The 19017-nt window shown below is 42.2% G+C and overlaps 1 protein-coding gene across 3 annotated transcripts; it reads left to right on the top strand.

Annotated features, from left to right (window-relative positions):
* Positions 1 to 927: 927 nt before the first annotated feature.
* On the top strand, positions 928 to 4606 carry HDH (histidinol dehydrogenase). 3 transcript variants are annotated; one of them, XM_048701306.1, is made up of 15 exons: positions 928 to 1100; positions 1202 to 1327; positions 1430 to 1542; positions 1638 to 1690; positions 1779 to 1851; positions 2163 to 2264; positions 2353 to 2454; positions 2546 to 2617; positions 2701 to 2763; positions 2852 to 2893; positions 3156 to 3215; positions 3315 to 3425; positions 3586 to 3756; positions 3970 to 4060; positions 4164 to 4606. In XM_048701306.1, the coding sequence occupies exons 2-15, from the start codon at positions 1228 to 1230 to the stop codon at positions 4436 to 4438; spliced, it is 1428 nt and encodes a 475-aa protein (XP_048557263.1). In that variant the 5' UTR covers positions 928 to 1100; positions 1202 to 1227; the 3' UTR covers positions 4439 to 4606. The 3 variants fall into 3 exon arrangements, with proteins under 3 accessions (XP_048557263.1, XP_048557265.1, XP_048557264.1); XM_048701308.2 differs by having other exon boundaries at positions 931 to 1100; positions 1236 to 1327; XM_048701307.2 differs by having other exon boundaries at positions 933 to 1100; positions 1208 to 1327.
* Positions 4607 to 19017: the final 14411 nt, after the last annotated feature.

Genomic DNA, 19017 nt, shown 5'->3' with positions numbered 1-19017 from the left:
GTTATGCACTAGCGTGTGTGCGTTTGAAATAGATGGATTATGATCCCGTACCCAATAAGATGGATATGTGTGTATGTTAGAGAGAGAGGGAGGGAGAGGGGGAGAGAGTGAGGAAGAGGGAGGGATAGAGTATGTGTGTGAGAATTTGATGATAAAAAATGTCGCCAATGTCACTTGATATGTACGAGAATATTAAATGTAATATTAACATAACTGATATTGAACTTTTAAAATTAATATGGCCCCATTACAACGCACGAACGTTCTTCTAGTTTTCTATAGGAAATAAGTGTCGTTGGTTGGAGATAAAGCGTGTTCTTTTAATCATCTTGAGTCTGGTAAACTTTGTGAGAAAAACTGTAAATATTCTACTAAATCTTCTTTCAAATAGGATTAATTTTTGCAAGGATACAAAAATTCCCATAAACCTAGACCGTATATTGTGTCAGGATATACACTTAAAACATTGTTTTTTAAAATATTTTTTAACACAGTATAAACGCATACACTCATACATACGCATAAACTATTTTTATAAGCACTTTCGAGAGACTGAGCCGACACATCATCTTGAAAGGAGAATGCGTGCAACAATGTAAGTCTTGAACTTGAACTGGGGTGAGCAGGTGATAACTCTGTCCTCCTAACAATCCAACCACAGAATGGTCATACCATAGAACATTGTTGATGTGATCTTTTATTTTGTACGAGTCAGTTTTCACCTATTTCACGTCTTTTATAAGGGTTATTTTTTAGGATTTTATTTTAAATTATTATTTTTAGCGAAAATGATTTATTTTGAAGTTTTGTACGGGATTTATTTTAAGTTTCTTTAGGCAAGATGTCGGGACTCCGATTCGAACTGCAAATGTGTGGCAGCACTCGGCAGCCTAGGCTCGGCCCATCAAAATAAGCATCACCACCTACGGCCCATTCAGCGCCGCCACTCTCTCGTTTTCCCCCATCCGTCCCTTGAGACGGCGCCTCCTTTGCCGGAGCACTCAGCACAGTAGACCACGGTCACGGACAGCGGCGACCTCCTTCCGAGCGTGGCTTTACCGCCGGCCGTAGAAACCCTGCACCGCCGCCGTTTGGTTTCGGTTCGTCTCTCTACCTTCCGTATTATTCGTCGGTCATGGTTTCGCCGTCGGCTTAACCATAGCGCATCTTCCCCCATGCTTCTGATTCTCCAACGCCTCAGAAACAGAATTGAATCGGGCTCTGTTGATGGGCAGCTTGCGCGCTCCGCCTCAGCTCGCCGGCGGCACCAACCTTGGTCGCGGTTACCGGCCCTGTCTTGCCTCTTCCGGGGTCCCCAAATCCAAAGGTGCGTGCTTTTGACTTGCGTATTCTGTTGTTGTAGCCTTTGGTTCCTAAGCTTGTTGGATAAGATTCTCGGAATTGTGATATGCCTGCTTCGTGGTTTCAGTGTTGGGTGTTAGCTGCGCGATGAAGTCCTATAGGCTGTCCGATCTCAGTGATGCCGAGGTTAGCGGCCTCAAGGCGCGCCCTCGCATTGACTTCACCTCCATTTTCAGCACGGTAAGATAATAGTGAAATTATTCATGGGTATGGAGTTGAAATTGTGCCCTAGCTTGACATCCATGGGATTTGGATTTGTGGATTTGTGGGATTAGGTGAATCCGATTGTTGAAGATGTCCGCGTCAGAGGTGATGCTGCGGTTAAGGAGTAAGTGTTTTGTACTATTTGATCTTTATCGTTCTGTTCATGGCCTATTGCAGAGTTTTTCTTACTTTGCTGTACATGGTCTGTTCAGTTACACAGAAAAGTTTGACAAGGTCACTCTCGATAATGCCGTTGTGCGTGTTAGCGATCTCCCAGATGCAGAGGTACTCATCTTGTGATGTGCATCTAAATTATGCTGTTTGTCTTGTTAATTTAACCAAAGTCACAAGCAGATAAATTTCAGGCCTTTTCTCTCCACGCACCATATTGATACATGGCTTGTTTGGTTACTTATTTCTTTAGTTGCAGCTCGCAATTCTAGGCTTTATCTACTTGCATTCAGATGCTTTCAATCCTTAGAAATAAGTACACCTGATGTTAGTATATTTTATGTCCAGATTCAGATGGTCCTCAAATAGTTTTTTTTTTCATCTGCTAGATGATTTTGGCTGTCTTACCTTCATCAAATTTGTAGCTTGATCCAGCTGTTAAGGAAGCCTTTGATGTGGCGTATGACAATATTTATGCCTTCCATGTTTCACAAAAGTCGCCAGAAAAGACAGTTGAGAATATGAAAGTAAGAGAATGCTTTGATGCCCCCATTTACGTTTTGTCCTTTCTATATGCTTATGCTTATTTATTTGTGCGCTCCTGAATGTATGAAGGGAGTGAAGTGTAAAAGGATAACAAGATGCATTGGTTCTGTCGGGCTGTATGTTCCAGGGGGCACTGCAGTCTTGCCTTCAACTGCATTGATGCTTGCTGTGGTATGCTCATGTTTGTTCAAATCCTCTAAACTAAGTTACCTGCAGTTATTTGTTGTTTTGAATTTCTCACGTGGATTCTCTTTTTTAATAGCCTGCACAGATTGCTGGATGCAAAACCGTAGTTCTTGCCACACCCCCTAGTCGTGATGGTAGCATATGTAAGGTACGCTTTGTGGGACATGGAAATGCTGCTGTTTTTGTAAGGTGAAATTGATGAAATCTGAACATTATTCCTATTTCATGCAGGAGGTTCTTTACTGTGCCAAAAAAGCTGGTGTTACACACATACTAAAAGCTGGGGGAGCTCAGGTAGAAGGATATTTTGAGATATTGCTTGCTTCTATGTAGTTCAATGTTATCAATGTCCTTTATTTTTTAAAATGTTCTTTACTTTCAGGCAATCTCCGCTATGGCATGGGGAACTGCATCATGCCCAAAGGTGCTCAAGATCTATACCACTATGATTTACTTGTTCAAAATCAGTAGGGGCATTTTCTGTCTTCATCACGAAACTTGTACAATGTTGTATTGACATGCACTTGTTAAAGGACTGTAAAATTGAGTTAAGCACTTTTGTGGAGTCATGTCATGATCTTAGCAGCTCATAACCTGTTCCAAATGTCTATGCAAATATAGGCATGTGCACTCGTTAGATGCAACAATTGTTTCTCATTTGCCATCTTTTGTTACTCGCTTGACAGGTTGAGAAAATATTTGGTCCCGGCAACCAGTATGTCACAGCTGCTAAAATGATTCTTCAGGTCTATTCTGTTCTTTCTGTGTAAATCATGACCAGTATCTGCTCGGCATCTTCTCTGTGTGCATTCCTTTCTGTGGTTCTTATTCTTATTTGACTGCAGAACAGCGAAGCTATGGTCTCTATAGACATGCCCGCTGGCCCTTCAGAAGTTCTGGTAATCGCTGACAAATATGCCAACCCAGTTCATGTTGCCGCTGATCTGCTATCTCAGGTATGTTCTCGTCCTGTTACTCTGCTCTGTAGTGCCAAGAGTATATGTTGAATTGACTATTGTCCACTATTTTTGATATCAAACTTGAGGATAACAGATAAAGATAGGATAATATTGATGTTCACCAAGCATTTCCATGTATGTTTGGTCTATCTTGTAGGCAGAACATGGCCCAGATAGTCAGGTTGTTCTAGTTATTGCGGGAGATGGTGTTGATTTAGCTGCCATTGAAGCAGAAGTTAGCAAGCAGTGTGATGCTCTTCCTAGAGGGGACTTTGCTTCCAAAGCACTTGGCCACAGTTTCACTGTGTTTGCCAGAGATATGGCTGAGGTAATTATTCGTTCATGTCATTCCTTCCTATACCGCCTGCGATGCAAAAAAAACTATCGTTTTGTGGCCTTTGTCCTCAGATAGATGCTTGCTTCTAAAAGGAGTACACTATCAGTATGCATCGTAGAAATTTGAAGTCGCGAATTAAGATCCATCTGGTTACTTCCTGTTCTCAAGGATTCATTGACCTCCCCTGTTTGTCCCCCTTTTCAGGCATTATCGTTCTCAAATATGTATGCTCCTGAGCATTTGATCATCAATGTAAAGGATGCTGAGCAATGGGAGGAGCTCATCGAGAATGCAGGTAGGCATGGCTACCAGAGCTTAGTTGCCCCCAAATGCGTATTGATTCGCATCCCACTCTTTGCATACTTCGATCTGCTTAATGTTTGGTCTCCCAACTACAGGGTCAGTTTTCTTGGGACAATGGACCCCCGAGAGCGTCGGTGACTACGCTAGTGGGACGAACCACGTCCTCCCAACCTACGGTTACGCGAGGATGTACAGCGGTGTGTCGCTGAATTCTTTCCTCAAGTACATCACTGTTCAATCCCTGACTGAAGAAGGGCTGAGAAGGCTGGGTCCCTACGTCGCAAAGATGGCAGAAGTTGAAGGCCTAGAAGCGCACAAGCGAGCTGTTACCCTCAGACTGCAAGAGATCGAAGCCACTGTAACTGTTTAAACTGTTAACATGGTCTGTTGTGCCAGTCTATTTGATGCTTGGGAACTGATATTTTTCTTAATTCTTATCGGATGGGACTTGCCAGAGTTTAAGGTGAAGAATACGAAGCTGTTTCATGGAATAATGCTACCTATGTCGATCCGTTAAATGAATAAACTTGTGAGTACAGTCTCTTGTGCGTTGAGAGTTGGAAAGCGGATGAAATAGGTGCCATAATGTTTTTGTTACAAATAATATTTTGATCTTGTGGCAAATGGCTAGCAGAATGCCCTCTCTCTCTCTCTCTCTCTCTCTCTCTGGATCATCAGAAGCCGGCAGACAAAAATTTCATCGATGAGAGAGGTCCCGGGAATTGTAGTATTGTACTACTACATTGCAGACCGCGCAGCTGATTATGGGACCTCACGATGGAGATCACCATAATAGAAGCCAAAAACATGGTTCATCTTCGATGGTGACCCTGACACTAATATCTCAGGCTCGCTGTCAGTGCTGTCGTGCTGGAGAAAAGAAGAGGTCCTCGCTGACTACACACCTAAGATACTGCATTTTCGTACTCGATTCCTAGATGCCAAATTTACCGGAACCTTCTCCCGAAACTAAAAGAAAAGTACAGAAGCCTAAGTTCAGATTACGGAGGTGTACTGTGTACAAGGAGTGATGTCTTGTTTTTTTTTTTGGTGAGGTACAAGGGGAGTAATGGGAGTAATGCTACACGTACGATCAAAAACTGTCTAGTCTTTACACGATGGATGACATGGACTGTTGATTTTTCTTCTTCTTGTTTTTCAATCTTTATATGGTTCATACTAATGCTGTGACACCATCGCAAAGTGTCGTACGCACATTATTTTCGTTCCATGGACCGTAGTTCGGCGCTCTTCTCTCACTTCTATGTTCCCTTGGACATGAAGACATGGACTCAAACGGGATATATCTGATGTCAAACGGGATCTATCTAAGGCGAAGCGTAAAACTCATTGGCAGACCGCCTTGTTTGGATACTCTAACACAGTTAGAGTTAGAGTTATTTTCTAACCCACTCTAACCCAAATAAGCACCTCTCCACCGGGATAGTTGGGTTAGATGAAACTAACCCACTCTAACCCTCCCTGTTTGGATACTTTTGGGTTATTTGAGCCTCAAACTAACCCAAACTAGCTCTAACCCCATGATCCAAACAGGGCCATGGTCGAAAATTCAGAGGCACAAGCTCAGTGGTAGCCAGGGATTCCATGACTTCAGGGTGTTTAACTAGGCTCTGTTGGCGCTGCAAGCTTCGAGACTTCTCACTAAACCTGGGAGTCTTTGTTCGCAGGTATTAAAAGCTCGATATTACCTGAAAGGGCGTTTGGAGGACACAGTTTTCTCAGGCAATGCATCGATCACGTGGCAAGCGATCCAATATGGTCTCGAGGGCCGAGGAAGTCGCTCCATCTCCACAGAGGAATGCAAATGATATTCCCTCGAAGTCAGGCGTGGATGGGGAATAGAAACCTAAGCGCAGGCCTAGCACTGCCCGAGAAGCAGTGCAACAACCATCCACTGGGACACATGCTCAGATGGATATTGACACAGAAGAAGTTCCTCGTCCCTAGGACATTGATATGGGGGACGAGAAGAATGTTGCTCAGTCTGAGGCTCAAGAAGAAATTGTTGTTGAGAAAGATGTTGTTTCGGCCCAAGTGCCTCCTGCTGATGCCAGTGAAGAAAAGGCCCTAGAGCCAAAAACCAGTGTTTCTGAGAAATTTGAAAAGAAGCAAGCTAAAAAGGTTGACGTTTTTTTTCGAAAAGGGGGGACTCCCCATCCTCTGCATCAGAACGATGCATACGGCCAACTTTATAAGTAAGCAAACAGGTTCAACAAGGTCTTAAAGTCTCCAACGAAAGTAAAGAGAAGCTCACAAAGAGCCAAAAGGCCAATAACAAAACTAGCCAAAAGAAGCCACAACCGGCTGGCATAAGAGAGATAGGTAAACTAATTGTCTATCCTATTACATGACCGCCATCTAAACCGGTTGAAGATATCCCGTGCTACCATCTCCCACCGGATAGATCCAGTAACCAAACGCTCACTGGCCTCCATCGGAGTGAGTAGCGACCACATACGGATCAACGCAGTGGCTCGGAAGATAACCTGCAAAAAATGAATATTTGTTGCTCTGTTAAAAACCAAATCATTTCCGCAGTTCCATACTGCCCATAATAAAGCACATGCTCCTACGCGAATGTGTCGTGCTGTTTCGGACTCTATCTCGTTAAGCCACGTTCCAAATAACGTGTTGACAGATCTCGGAGGAGTAATATTAAAGGCAATATGGATAGTCCGCCATAAGACTTTTGCCAACGGGCACTCAAGAAAAAGGTGTTTGATGGTTTCATCCCGATCGCAGAAGTTACACCTAGTAGGTCCTATCCAGTTACGCTTTGCCAAATTATCCTTGGTCAAGATTACTTGTTTATGTACAAACCACATAAACACTTTAATTTTCAAAGGAACTTTGACAGCCCAAACATATTTGGAGCTAGGAATGAAACTTGAATTGATAACATCAAGATACATTGATTTGACTGTAAACTCTCCGGACCTAGTAAGCTTCCAGCGTAATTTGTCGGGTTGTTGAGAAAGCTGAACCTCCATCAGCCTACTCACTAGATGGAGCCACTCTTCCCAACGATTACTGGCTAGCGTCCTCCTGAACTGAATATTAAGGGGAGAGGATTGAAGTACCGATGCAACAACCGGATCACGTCGTTAAACAATGCGATACAGAGACGGATATTGAAGCGCAAGGGGAGTCTCTCCGAGCCAAGTATCCTCCCAGAATTGTGTGGTAGCACCATTGCCTATAATTAACTTTGTCCTATTAAAAAAGGCCAATTTGACCCTCATAAGCCCTTTCCAAAAGGGTGAGTCAGTCGGCCTCGATGTCACCTAGGACAAAGTTTTGGATTGAAGATACTTGCTACGAAGGATCTGTGCCCAAGTAGCATCGGTCTCGATAGATAGCTTCGACAGCCACTTGCTGAGAAGACATCTGTTCTTGACCTCGAGGTTCTCAATGCCAAGACCCCCTTGGTCTTTCGGTCGACAGATAATATCCCACTTGGCGAGTCTGTACTTTCTTTTAAGTTCATCGCTCTGCCAGAAGAATCGGGATCGATAGAAGTCCAGTCTTTTCCTAACTCCCACTGGGACCTCAAAGAACGATAAAAGAAACATAGGCATACTCATGAGAACCGAATTAATCAGAATTAATCGGCCTCCATAAGACATGAGCTTGCCCTTCCAGCAACTCAGTTTCTTTTCAAAGCGATCCTTGATACACTTCCATTCCCTCTTTGTCAGCTTACGATGGTGAATTGGTATACCTAAATACGTAAAAGGTAAAGACCCCAATTCGCATCCAAACAATTGTCTATAAGCCTCTTGTTCCTCATTGGCTCTACCAAAACAGAACAATTCGCTTTTATGAAAGTTAATATTTAACCCGGTCAATTGTTCAAATAAGCATAAACCAGCTTCATATTTCTCGCTTTTGCCAAGTCATGCTCCATAAATATGATCATATCATCAGCGTACTGTAGGATAGACACACCTCCATCGACTAGGTGAGGCACCAATCCACCCACCCGACCAGCCTCCTTACCCCTTCCTATCAGAATTTCCAACATATCAACTACGATGTTGAACAAGATAGGAGACATCGGATCCCCTTGTCTTAGGCCCTTATGTGTATGGAAGTAGTGACCTATGTCGTCATTCACTTTAATTCCAACACTCCATTTTTGCGTGAAAGATTCTACCTGGCATCGCCAGGCTTCTTCAAAAACTTTCATACGCAAGGCCTGTTGAAGGAATGGCCATTTGACTTTATCGTACACTTTCTCGAGATCCACCTTCAAAACAACTCCATCTAGTTTTTTCGAGTGAATTTCATGGAGCGGTTCATGAAGGACCACAACCCCTTCTAGGATGTTTCTGTCCGGCATGAAGGCAGTTTGGGAATGCTGCACCACAGAATGGGCAATCTGTGTGAGCCTATTAGTCCCCACCTTGGTGAAAAATTTGAAATTAACATTGAGAAGACAGATCGGCCCGAACTGCTCAATTCTCACAGCCTCTGTTTTCTTAGGAAGCAATGTTATTGTCCCAAAATTCAAGTGAAATAACTGAAGCTGTCCAGAGAATAAATCATGGAACATCGGTAACAAATCCCCCTTAATAATATGCCAACACTTTTTATAGAATTCCGTCGGGAATCCATCCGGCCCTGGGGCCTTATTGTTTTTCATCTGTGTAATGGCATCAAACACATCTTTCTCAGAAAATGGGGCTATCAAAATATCATTGTCATCAGCAGTGAGTTGAGGCACATCCTCAATCCTGGACTCGTCCAGGGACACACAATTATCCTCCGGAGGCCCAAACAGCTGCTTGTAATATTCGATAATGTATAATTTTAGGTTATCCTGTCCTACAATCGTGCCTTGATACGTCTCCAACGTATCTATAATTTTTTATTGTTCCATGCTATATTATATTCCGTTTTGGACATTATTGGGCTTTATTATATACTTTTATATTATTTTTGGGACTAACCTATTAACTGGAGGCCCAGCCCAGAATTGTTGTTTTTTTTGCCTATTTTAGGGTTTCACAGAAAAAGAATATCAAACGGAGTCCAAACGGAATGAAACCTTCGGGAACGTGATTTTCGGAACGAACATGATCCAGAGGACTTGGACCCTACGTCAAGACATCAACCAGGAGGCCACGAGGTAGGGGGGCGCCCTCCACCCTCGTGGGCCCCTTGTTGCTCCACCGACCTACTCCTTCCTCCTATATATACCTACGTACCCCCAAACTACCAGATACGGAGCCAAAACCCTAATTCCACCGCCGTAACTTTCTGTATCCACGAGATCCCATCTTGGGGCCTGTTCCGGAGCTCCGCCGGAGGGGGCATCGATCACGGAGGGCTTCTACATCAACACCATAGCCCTTCCGATGAAGTGTGAGTAGTTTACCTCAGACCTTCGGGTCCATAGTTATTAGCTAGATGGCTTCTTCTCTCTTTTTGGATCTCAGTACAATGTTCTCCCCCTCTCTCGTGAAGATCTATTCGATGTAATCTTCTTTTGCGGTGTGCTTGTTGAGACCGATGAATTGTGGGTTTATGATCAAGTTTATCTATGAACAATATTTGAATCTTCTCTGAATTCTTTTATGTATGACTGCTTATCTTTGCAAGTCTCTTTGAATTATCAGTTTGGTTTGGCCTACTAGATTGGTCTTTCTTGCAATGGGAGAAGTGCTTAGCTTTGGGCTCAATCTTGCGGTGTCCATTTCCAGTGACAGTAGGGGCAGCAAGGCACGTATTGTATTGTTGCCATTGAGGATAACAAGATGGGTTTTACATCATATTGCATGAGTTTATCCCTCTACATCATGTCATCTTGCTTAAAGCGTTACTCTGCTCTCTTGAACTTAATACTCTAGATGCATGCTGGATAGCGGTCGATGTGTGGAGTAATAGTAGTAGATGCAGGCAGGAGTCGGTCTACTTGTCTCGGACGTGATACCTATATACATGATCATACCTAGATATTCTCATAACTATGCTCAATTCTGTCAATTGCTCAACAGTAATTTGTTCACCCACCGTAGAATACTTATGCTCTCGAGAGAAGCCACTAGTGAAATCTATGGCCCTCGGGTCTATCTTCATCATATTAATCTCCTACTACTTAGTTATTTCCTTTGCTTTTTTACTTTTCCTTTATTTTACTTCGCATCTTTATCACAAAAATACCAAAAATATTATCTTATCATATCTATCAGATCTCACTTTCGTATGTGACCGTGTAGGGATTGACAACCCCTTATCGCGTTGGTCGCGAGATTTATTTGTTTGTGTAGGTGCGAGGGACTCGTGCGTGGCCTCCTACTGGATTGATACCTTGGTTCTCAAAAACTGAGGGAAATACTTACGCTACTTTGCTGCATCACCCTTTCCTCTTCAAGGGAAAACCAACGCAAGTGCTCAAGAGGTAGCATGCCTTCATCTTGTTCAAGCTGAAAGATTCTTTTCTTTCTGTGCTTGCCATTAGCAACCAAGTGAAAGAATTGAGTGTTCGCGTCCCCCTGGACAACTTTGCGAACCTTAGCTCGCAGCGTCCACTTTAATTCCTCTTCACGGAGAAGCTCTTTCAACCTCATCTCCGCTTCCAGTTTAGCATGCAGCTCCGTGGCTTGCAAAATTGTGGACTCGGCTTTTAATTCTAGGGACTGGATAAGTGTAAGAAGCCTCTCCTTCTCGACCTTATATGTCCCACTGAGATGCTTGGCCCACCCACGCAAGAAACTTCTCAAATGCCTTATCTTGTGCTGCCAGCGCTCAACCGAAGTTCTACCTCCTACATCCTTAGCCCATTCCCTGGCTACCAGATCTAAGAAGCCTTTCTGTTCAAGCCATGCCAGTTCAAAAGAGAAGGAGTTTTTGTTCCCCATGTGCGTTGGCTCACCCGAGTCCAGAAATAAAGGTGTATGGTCAGAAATTCCACGTGTAAGTGCCTGGACCGTAACGAAAGGGAATTTCTGTTCCCACTTGACACTCGCTAAGACTCTGTCCAACTTCTCAAATGCCGGATTTGGCAAAGCATTAGCCCACGTAAATTTTCTACCCGATAGCTCTATCTCTCTCAGATCTAAGCTTTCTATGATAGTGTTAAACATAAACGACCATCTGCCGTCGAAGTTATCATTATTCTTTTCCTCTCTCCTCCTAATGATATTAAAATCACCCCCAACCAGAATTGGGAGCTGCTCAGAGCAGCAGATCCTAACAAGATCTGCCAAGAATCCTGGTTTGAGCTCAGGCTGCGCAGCACCATAAACCGCCACCAGAGCCCAATTAAACCCATCAGCTTTCGACCGAACCCGAAACTTAACTGCGAAATCGCCCATCACTACACTTCGGACTTCCAACGAATCGCATCTCACTCCAAGTAAGATCCCACCCGATCTTCCTCTCGGAGGCTCCTACCTCTTGAGCACTGCGTTGGTTTTCCCCGAAGAGGAAAGGATGATGCAGCAAAGTAGCGTAAGTATTTCCCTCAGTTTTTGAGAACCAAGGTATCAATCCAGTAGGAGGCTACGCGCGAGTCCCTCGTACCTGCACAAAATAAATAAATCCTCGCAACCAACGCAAATAGGGGTTGTCAATCCCTATAAGGCCACTTATGAGAGTGAGATCTGATAGATATGATAAAGATAATATTTTTGGTATTTTTATGATAAAGATGCAAAGTAAAATAAAGGCAAAGTAAATAGAAAAGGAAATAACTAAGTAGTAGGAGATTAATATGATAAAGATAGACCCAGGGGCCATAGGTTTCACTAGTGGCTTCTCTCGAGAGCATAAGTATTCTACAGTGGGTGAACAAATTACTGTTGAGCAATTGATAGAATTGAGCATAGTTATGAGAATATCTAGGTATGATCATGTATATAGGCATCACGTCTGAGACAAGTAGACCGACTCCTGCCTGCATCTACTACTATTACTCCACTCATCGACCGCTATCCAGCATGCATCTAGAGTATTAAGTTAAAAACAGAGTAACGCCTTAAGCAAGATGACATGATGTAGAGGGATAGACTCATGCAATATGAAGAAAACTCCATCTTGTTATCCTCGATGGCAACAATACAATACGTGCCTTACTACCCCTACTGTCACTGGGAAAGGACACCGCAAGATTGAACCCAAAGCTAAGCACTTCTCCCATTGCAAGAAAGATCAATCTAGTAGGCCAAACCAAACTGATAATTCGAAGAGACTTGCAAAGATAACCAATCATACATAAAAGAATTCAGAGAAGATTCAAATATTATTCATAGATAGACTTGATCATAAACCCACAATTCATCGGTCTCAACAAACACACCGCAAAAAGAAGATTACATCGAATAGTTATCCACAAGAGAGGGGGAGAACATTGTATTGAGATCCAAAAAGAGAGAACAAGCCATCTAGCTAATAACTATGGACCTGTAGGTCTGAGGTAAACTACTCACACTTCATTGGAGAGGCTATGGTGTTGATGTAGAAGCCCTCCGTGATCGATGCCCCCTCCGGCGAAGCTCCGGAACAGGCCCCAATATGGGATCTCGTGGATACAGAAAGTTACGGCGGTGGAATTAGGGTTTTGGCTCCGTATCTGATCGTTTGGGGGTACGTAGGTATATATAGGAGGAAGGAGTACGTCGGTGGAGCAACAGGGGGCCCACAAGGGTGGAGGGCGCGCCTGGGGGGGGGTAGGCGCGTCCCCTACCTCGTGGCCTCCTGTTTCTTTTCTTGACATAGGGTCCAAGTCTCCCGGATCATAATCTTCCTAAAAATCACGTTCCTGAAGGTTTCATTCCGTTTGGACTCCGTTTGATATTCCTTTTCTTCGAAACGCTAAAACAGGCAAAAAACAGCAATTCTGGGCTGGGCCTCCGGTTAATAGGTTAGTCCCAAAAATACTATAAAAGTGGATAATAAATCCCAATAATGTCCAAAACAGTAGATAATATAGCATGGAGCAATCAAAAATTATAGATACGTTGGAGACGTATCAAGCATCCCCAAGCTTAATTCCTGCTCGTCCTCGAGTAGGTAAATGATAAAAAACAGAATTTTTGATGCAGAGTGCTACTTGGCATAATTTTAATATAATTCTTCTTAATTGTGGTATGAATATTCAAATCCGAAAGATTCAAGACAAAAGTTCATATTGACATAAAAATAATAATACTTCAAGCATACTAACAAAGCAATTATGTCTTCTCAAAATAACATGGCTAAAGAAAGTTATCCCTACAAAATCATATAGTCTGGCTATGCTCCATCTTCACCACACAAAATATTTAAATCATGCACAACCCCGATGACAAGCCAAGCAATTGTTTCATACTTTTGACATTCTCAAAACTTTTTCAATTTTCACGCATTACATGAGCGTTAGCCATGGACATAGCACTATAGGTGGAATAGAATGGTGGTTATGGAGAAGACAAAAAGGGAGAAGATAGTATCACATCAACTAGGCGTATCAACGGGCTATGGAGATGCCCATCAATAGATATCAATGTGAGTGAGTAGGGATTGCCATGCAACGGATGCACTAGAGCTATAAGTGTATGAAAGCTCAAAAAGAAACTAAGTGGGTGTGCATCCAATTTGCTTGCTCATGAAGACCTAGGGCATTTTGAGGAAGCCCATCATTGGAATATACAAGACAAGTTCTATAATGAAGAATCCCCACTAGTATATGAAAGTGATAACATGAGAGACTCTCTACTATGAAGATCATGGTGCTACTTTGAAGCACAAGTGTGGTAAAAAGATAGTAGCATTGTCCCTTCTCTCTTTTTCTCTCATTTTTTTTATTTTGGGCCTTTTCTCTTTTCTATGGCCTCTTTTCTTTCTCTCTTTTTTTCGTCCGGAGTCTCATCCCGACTTGTGGGGAATCATAGTCTCCATAGTCCTTTCCTCACTGGGACAATGCTCTAATAATGATGATCATCACACTTTTATTTTTCTTACAACTCGATACTTAGAACAAAATACGACTCTATATGAATGCCTCCGGCAGTGTACCGGGATATGCAATGGCTCATGAGTGACATGTATGAAAGAATTATGAACGGTGGCTTTGCCACAAATACGATGTCAACTACATGATCATGCTAAGCAATATGACAATGATGGAGTGTGTCATAATAAACGAAGCGGTGGAAAGTTGCATGGAAATATATCTCGGAATGGCTATGGAAATGCCATAATAGGTAGGTATGGTGGCTGTTTTGAGAAAGGTATATGGTGGGTGTATGATACCGGCGAAAGGTGCGCGGTATTGGAGAGGCTAGCAAAGGTGGAAGGGTGAGAGTGTGTATAATCCATGGACTCAACATTAGTCATAAAGAACTCATATACTTATTGCAAAAATCTACAAGTTATCAAAGCAAAGTATTACACGCATGCTCCTAGAGGGATAGATTGGTAGGAAAAGACCATCGCTCGTCCCCGACCGCCACTCATAAGGAAGACAATCAATAAATAAATCATGCTCCGACTTCATCACATAACAGTTCACCATACGTGCATGCTACGGGAACCACAAAATTTAACACAAGTATTTCTCAAATTCACAACTACTCAACTAGCACAACTTTAATATTACCATCTCCATATCTCAAAACAATTATCACGCATCGAACTTCTCATAGTATTCAATGCACTCATAAGAAAGTTTTATTATTAATCTTATTACCAAGCATATTAGGATTTTAAGCAAATTACCATGCTATTAAGACTCTCAAAATAATCTAAGTGAAGCATGAGAGATCAATAATTTCTATAAAACAAATCCACCACCGTGCTCTAAAAGATATAAGTGAAGCACTAGAGCAAAATTATATAACTCAAAAGATATAAGCGAAGCACATAGAGTATTCTAACAAATTCCAAATCATGTATGGCTCTCCCAAAAGGTGTGTACAGCAAGGATGATTGTGGTAAACTAACTAGCAAAGACTCAAATAATACAAGACGCTCCAAGCAAAACACATATCATGTGGCGAATAAAAATATAGCTCCAAGTAAAATTATCGATAGAAGTAGACGAAAGAGGGGATGCCTTCCGGGGCATCCCCAAGCTTTGGCTTTTAGGTGTCCTTAGATTATCTTGGGGGTTCCATGGGCATCCCCAAGCTTAGGCTCTTGCCACTCCTTGTTCCATAATCCATTAAATCTTTACCCAAAACTTGAAAACTTCACAACACAAAACTTAAAGTAGAAAATCTCGTGAGCTCCGTTAGCGAAAGAAAATAAAAGACCACTTTAAGGTACTGTAATGAACTCATTCTTTATTTATATTGGTGTTATACCTACTGTATTCCAACTTCTCTATGGTTTATAAACTATTTTACTAGCCATAGATTCATCAAAATAAGAAAACAAACACACGAAAAACAGAATCTGTCAAAAACAGAACAATCTGTAGTAATCTGTAGCTAGCGCAAGATCTGGAACCCCAAAAATTCTAAAATAAATTGTTGGACGTGAGGAATTTATCTATTAATCATTTGAAAAATAATTAACTAAATAGCATTTTCTAAATAAAAATGACAGCAGTTCTCGTGAGCGCTAAAGTTTCTGATTTTTACAGCAAGTTCAACAAGACTTTCCCCAAGTCTTCCCAACGGTTCTACTTGGCACAAACACTAATTAAACACAAAAAACACAACCAAAACAGAGGCTAGATAAATTATTTATTACTAAACAGGAGCAAAAATCAAGGAATAAAAATAAAATTGGGTTGCCTCCCAACAAGCGCTATCGTTTAACGCCCCTAGCTAGGCATAACAAGTAAGGATAGATCTAGGTATTGCCATAATAGTAAGATAGATTATTAAAACTCATCTCATATTCTCTACGTTCGGCGGCAAGCTTTCTTTGAGGCAAGCAAAAGTAATCAAAAGGGCTAAATTTAATGGGACAAAAGTCCCCAAGATCAACCTTGGGAGGTATAGGTTCCTCCTTTGGTCCTTCATATTGCACAACCAATTCATCATTATAAGCATTCTTTTGACAGAACTTTGTGAGCCTATATTCAAGAGAATATCCTAGTTAATTATTTCGAATAGCCAAATCATCATTAAGTTCAGAGATTCTGTCAACTAAAACATTGGTAGGAACCCTTTTTCTAAGATTTTCATTGAAAGCAACATAGTCTAGAGATTGAAAACGCATTATTTCTTCTTGATCAAAGAGGATAGCCTCTATGGGAGGACGGCAAGCGTCCACCCTATAATGCGCAAAGATTTCTTTGGCCTCTTTTATTATGAATCTAAACTCATGAGCTAAATAGATAGTAGCGGCACGCTTAACAGAAGAATGCTCAATATTAGAAAATTTCAGAAAAATCCTTTGTATGGAAGGATGCATGTGCATGAATTGTCTTTCAAGTTAAACTACAAGCATGGCAATAGCGTCCGCAAGACTACTAGTTCTATGAAGGATAGAACTACCCATAGAAGGTAAAGCACTGGCGCAAGTAAAGAAATCTTGAATAACTCCTTTTCCAATAATATTACCACTACCAACACGGAATATTTTTGTATGTGAGGTAGTGGGTTCTTCAGTAGGAGCATCCAAATTATTATCGATAATAGTTTCCCCAATTTAAGACATAGAGGCAGAAGGTAAAGGACTAGCCATAACGACAAGCAAACAAACTAACACACAAGCAAATAAAAAGCAAGTGGGCAAAAAGAGGCAAATAGAGAGGGAGGATAGAGCGAGAGGGCGAATAAAACAGCAAGGGTGAAGTGGGGGAGAGGAAAACGAGAGGCAAATGGCAAATAATGTAATGCGGGAGATAAGGGTATGTGATGGGTACTTGGTATGTTGACTTTTGCGAAGACCTCCCTGGCAACGGCGCCAGAAATCCTTCTTGCTACCTCTTGAGCACTGCGTTGGTTTTCCCCGAAAAGGAAGGGATGATGCAGCAAAGTAGCGTAAGTATTTCCCTCAGTTTTTGAGAACCAAGGTATCAATCCAGTAGGAGGCTACGCGTGAGTCCCTCGTACCTGCACAAAACAAATAAATCCTCGCAACCAACGCAAATAGGGGTTGTCAATCCCTATAAGGCCACTTACGAGAGTGAGATCTGATAGACATGATAAAGATAATATTTTTGGTATTTTTATGATAAAGATGCAAAGTAAAATAAAGGCAAAGTAAATAGCAAAAGAAATAACTAAGTAGTAGGAGATTAATATGATAAAGATAGACCCGGGGGCCATAGGTTTCACTAGTGGCTTCTCTCGAGAGCATAAGTATTCTACGGTGGGTGAACAAATTACTGTTGAGCAATTGACAGAATTGAGCATAGTTATGAGAACATCTAGGTATGATCATGTATATAGGCATCACGTCCGAGACAAGTAGACCGACTCCTGCCTGCGTCTACTACTATTACTCCACTCATCGACCGCTATCCAGCATGCATCTAGAATATTAAGTTAAAAACAGAGTAACGCCTTAAGCAAGATGACATGATGTAGAGGGATAGACTCATGCAGTATGAAGAAAACCCCATCTTGTTATCCTCAATGGCAACAATACAATACGTGCCTTGCTGCCCCTACTGTCACTGGGAAAGGACACCGCAAGATTGAACCCAAAGCTAAGCACTTCTTCCATTGCAAGAAAGATCAATCTAGTAGGCCAAACCAAACTGATAATTCGAAGAGACTTGCAAAGATAACCAATCATACATAAAAGAATTCAGAGAAGATTCAAATATTATTCATAGATAGACTTGACCATAAACCCACAATTCATCGGTCTCAACAAACACACGCAAAAAGAAGATTACATCGAATAGTTATCCACAAGAGAGGGGGAGAACATTGTATTGAGATCCAAAAAGAGAGAAGAAGCCATCTAGCTAATAACTATGGACCCGTAGGTCTGAGGTAAACTGCTCGCACTTCATCGGAGAGGCTATGGTGTTGATGTAGAAGCCCTCCGTGATCGATGCCCCCTCCGGCGGAGCTCCGGAACAGGCCCCAAGATGGGATCTCGTGGATACAGGAAGTTACGGCGGTGGAATTAGGGTTTTAGCTCCGTATCTGATCGTTTGGGGGTACGTAGGTATATATAGGAGGAAGGAGTACGTCGGTGGAGCAACAGGGGGCTCACGAGGGTGGATGGCGCGCCTGGGGGAGGGGGGTAGGCGCGCCCCCCTACCTCATGGCCTCCTGTTTCTTTTCTTGACGTAGGATCCAAGTCTCCCGGATCATAATCTTCCTAAAATTCACGTTCCCGAAGGTTTCATTCCGTTTGGACTCCGTTTGATATTCCTTTTATTCGAAACCCTAAAACAGGCAAAAAACAACAATTCTGGGCTGGGCCTCCGGTTAATAGGTTAGTCCCAAAAATACTATAGAAGTGGATAATAAAGCCCAATAATGTCCAAAACAGTAGATAATATAGCATGGAGCAATCAAAAATTATAGATATGTTGGAGACGTATCAGAGGCAGGCAGTGCCAATCAAAATCGACACCTCCCGATAAAGTATTGAGAAACTGGGGCGCAAAATTATCTCTACCAGTTTCTAAGGGAGCAATAAAATCCAATCTATGCTCGATGGACGCATCTGCAAGAAACCTTCATTTAGCCAAGTCTTTCAGACCTCTGCTATTCCAAAAGATTCCTCTCATATTTCATCATGAATTTTTTAGAGGTACGGATCCTAGCACTCCTGCGCACCGCCGATGCCGGGTAAATTTTCCGCTTCCACTTGCGTTTAGTTTTGTTTTGATCCTCCACCCGGTCCTCACAACCGGGCTCCATGGATCTAGCTACTTCACCCTCTATAGTTTCATCCTCTTCCTCTGACTCAGGAGAGGATGGCGCAAGGTCCACACAGAAGTTATCCTGTACCCTAACTCCCAGTGCATCAATATCGGAGTCATTCATGGGTTTTAGCGCTGCTAAGTTTTGAATCATTTCTAAA

Source organism: Triticum urartu, chromosome 2A (assembly GCF_056163025.1).
Source record: "Triticum urartu cultivar PI428250 chromosome 2A, HENAU_Tu73, whole genome shotgun sequence".
In the NCBI taxonomy this organism is placed as follows: Eukaryota; Viridiplantae; Streptophyta; class Magnoliopsida; order Poales; family Poaceae; genus Triticum; species Triticum urartu.
This window is presented reverse-complemented; position numbering and strand designations above follow the sequence as displayed.

Coding starts and splice junctions, on each gene's coding strand:
- HDH (XM_048701306.1), top strand. CDS start 1,228: ATGGGCAGCTTGCGCGCTCCGCCTCAGCTCGCCGGCGGCACCAACCTT. Junction 1,852..2,162: donor GCGATCTCCCAGATGCAGAG/GTACTCATCTTG, acceptor TCAAATTTGTAG/CTTGATCCAGCTGTTAAGGA. Junction 3,426..3,585: donor CCGCTGATCTGCTATCTCAG/GTATGTTCTCGT, acceptor TCTATCTTGTAG/GCAGAACATGGCCCAGATAG.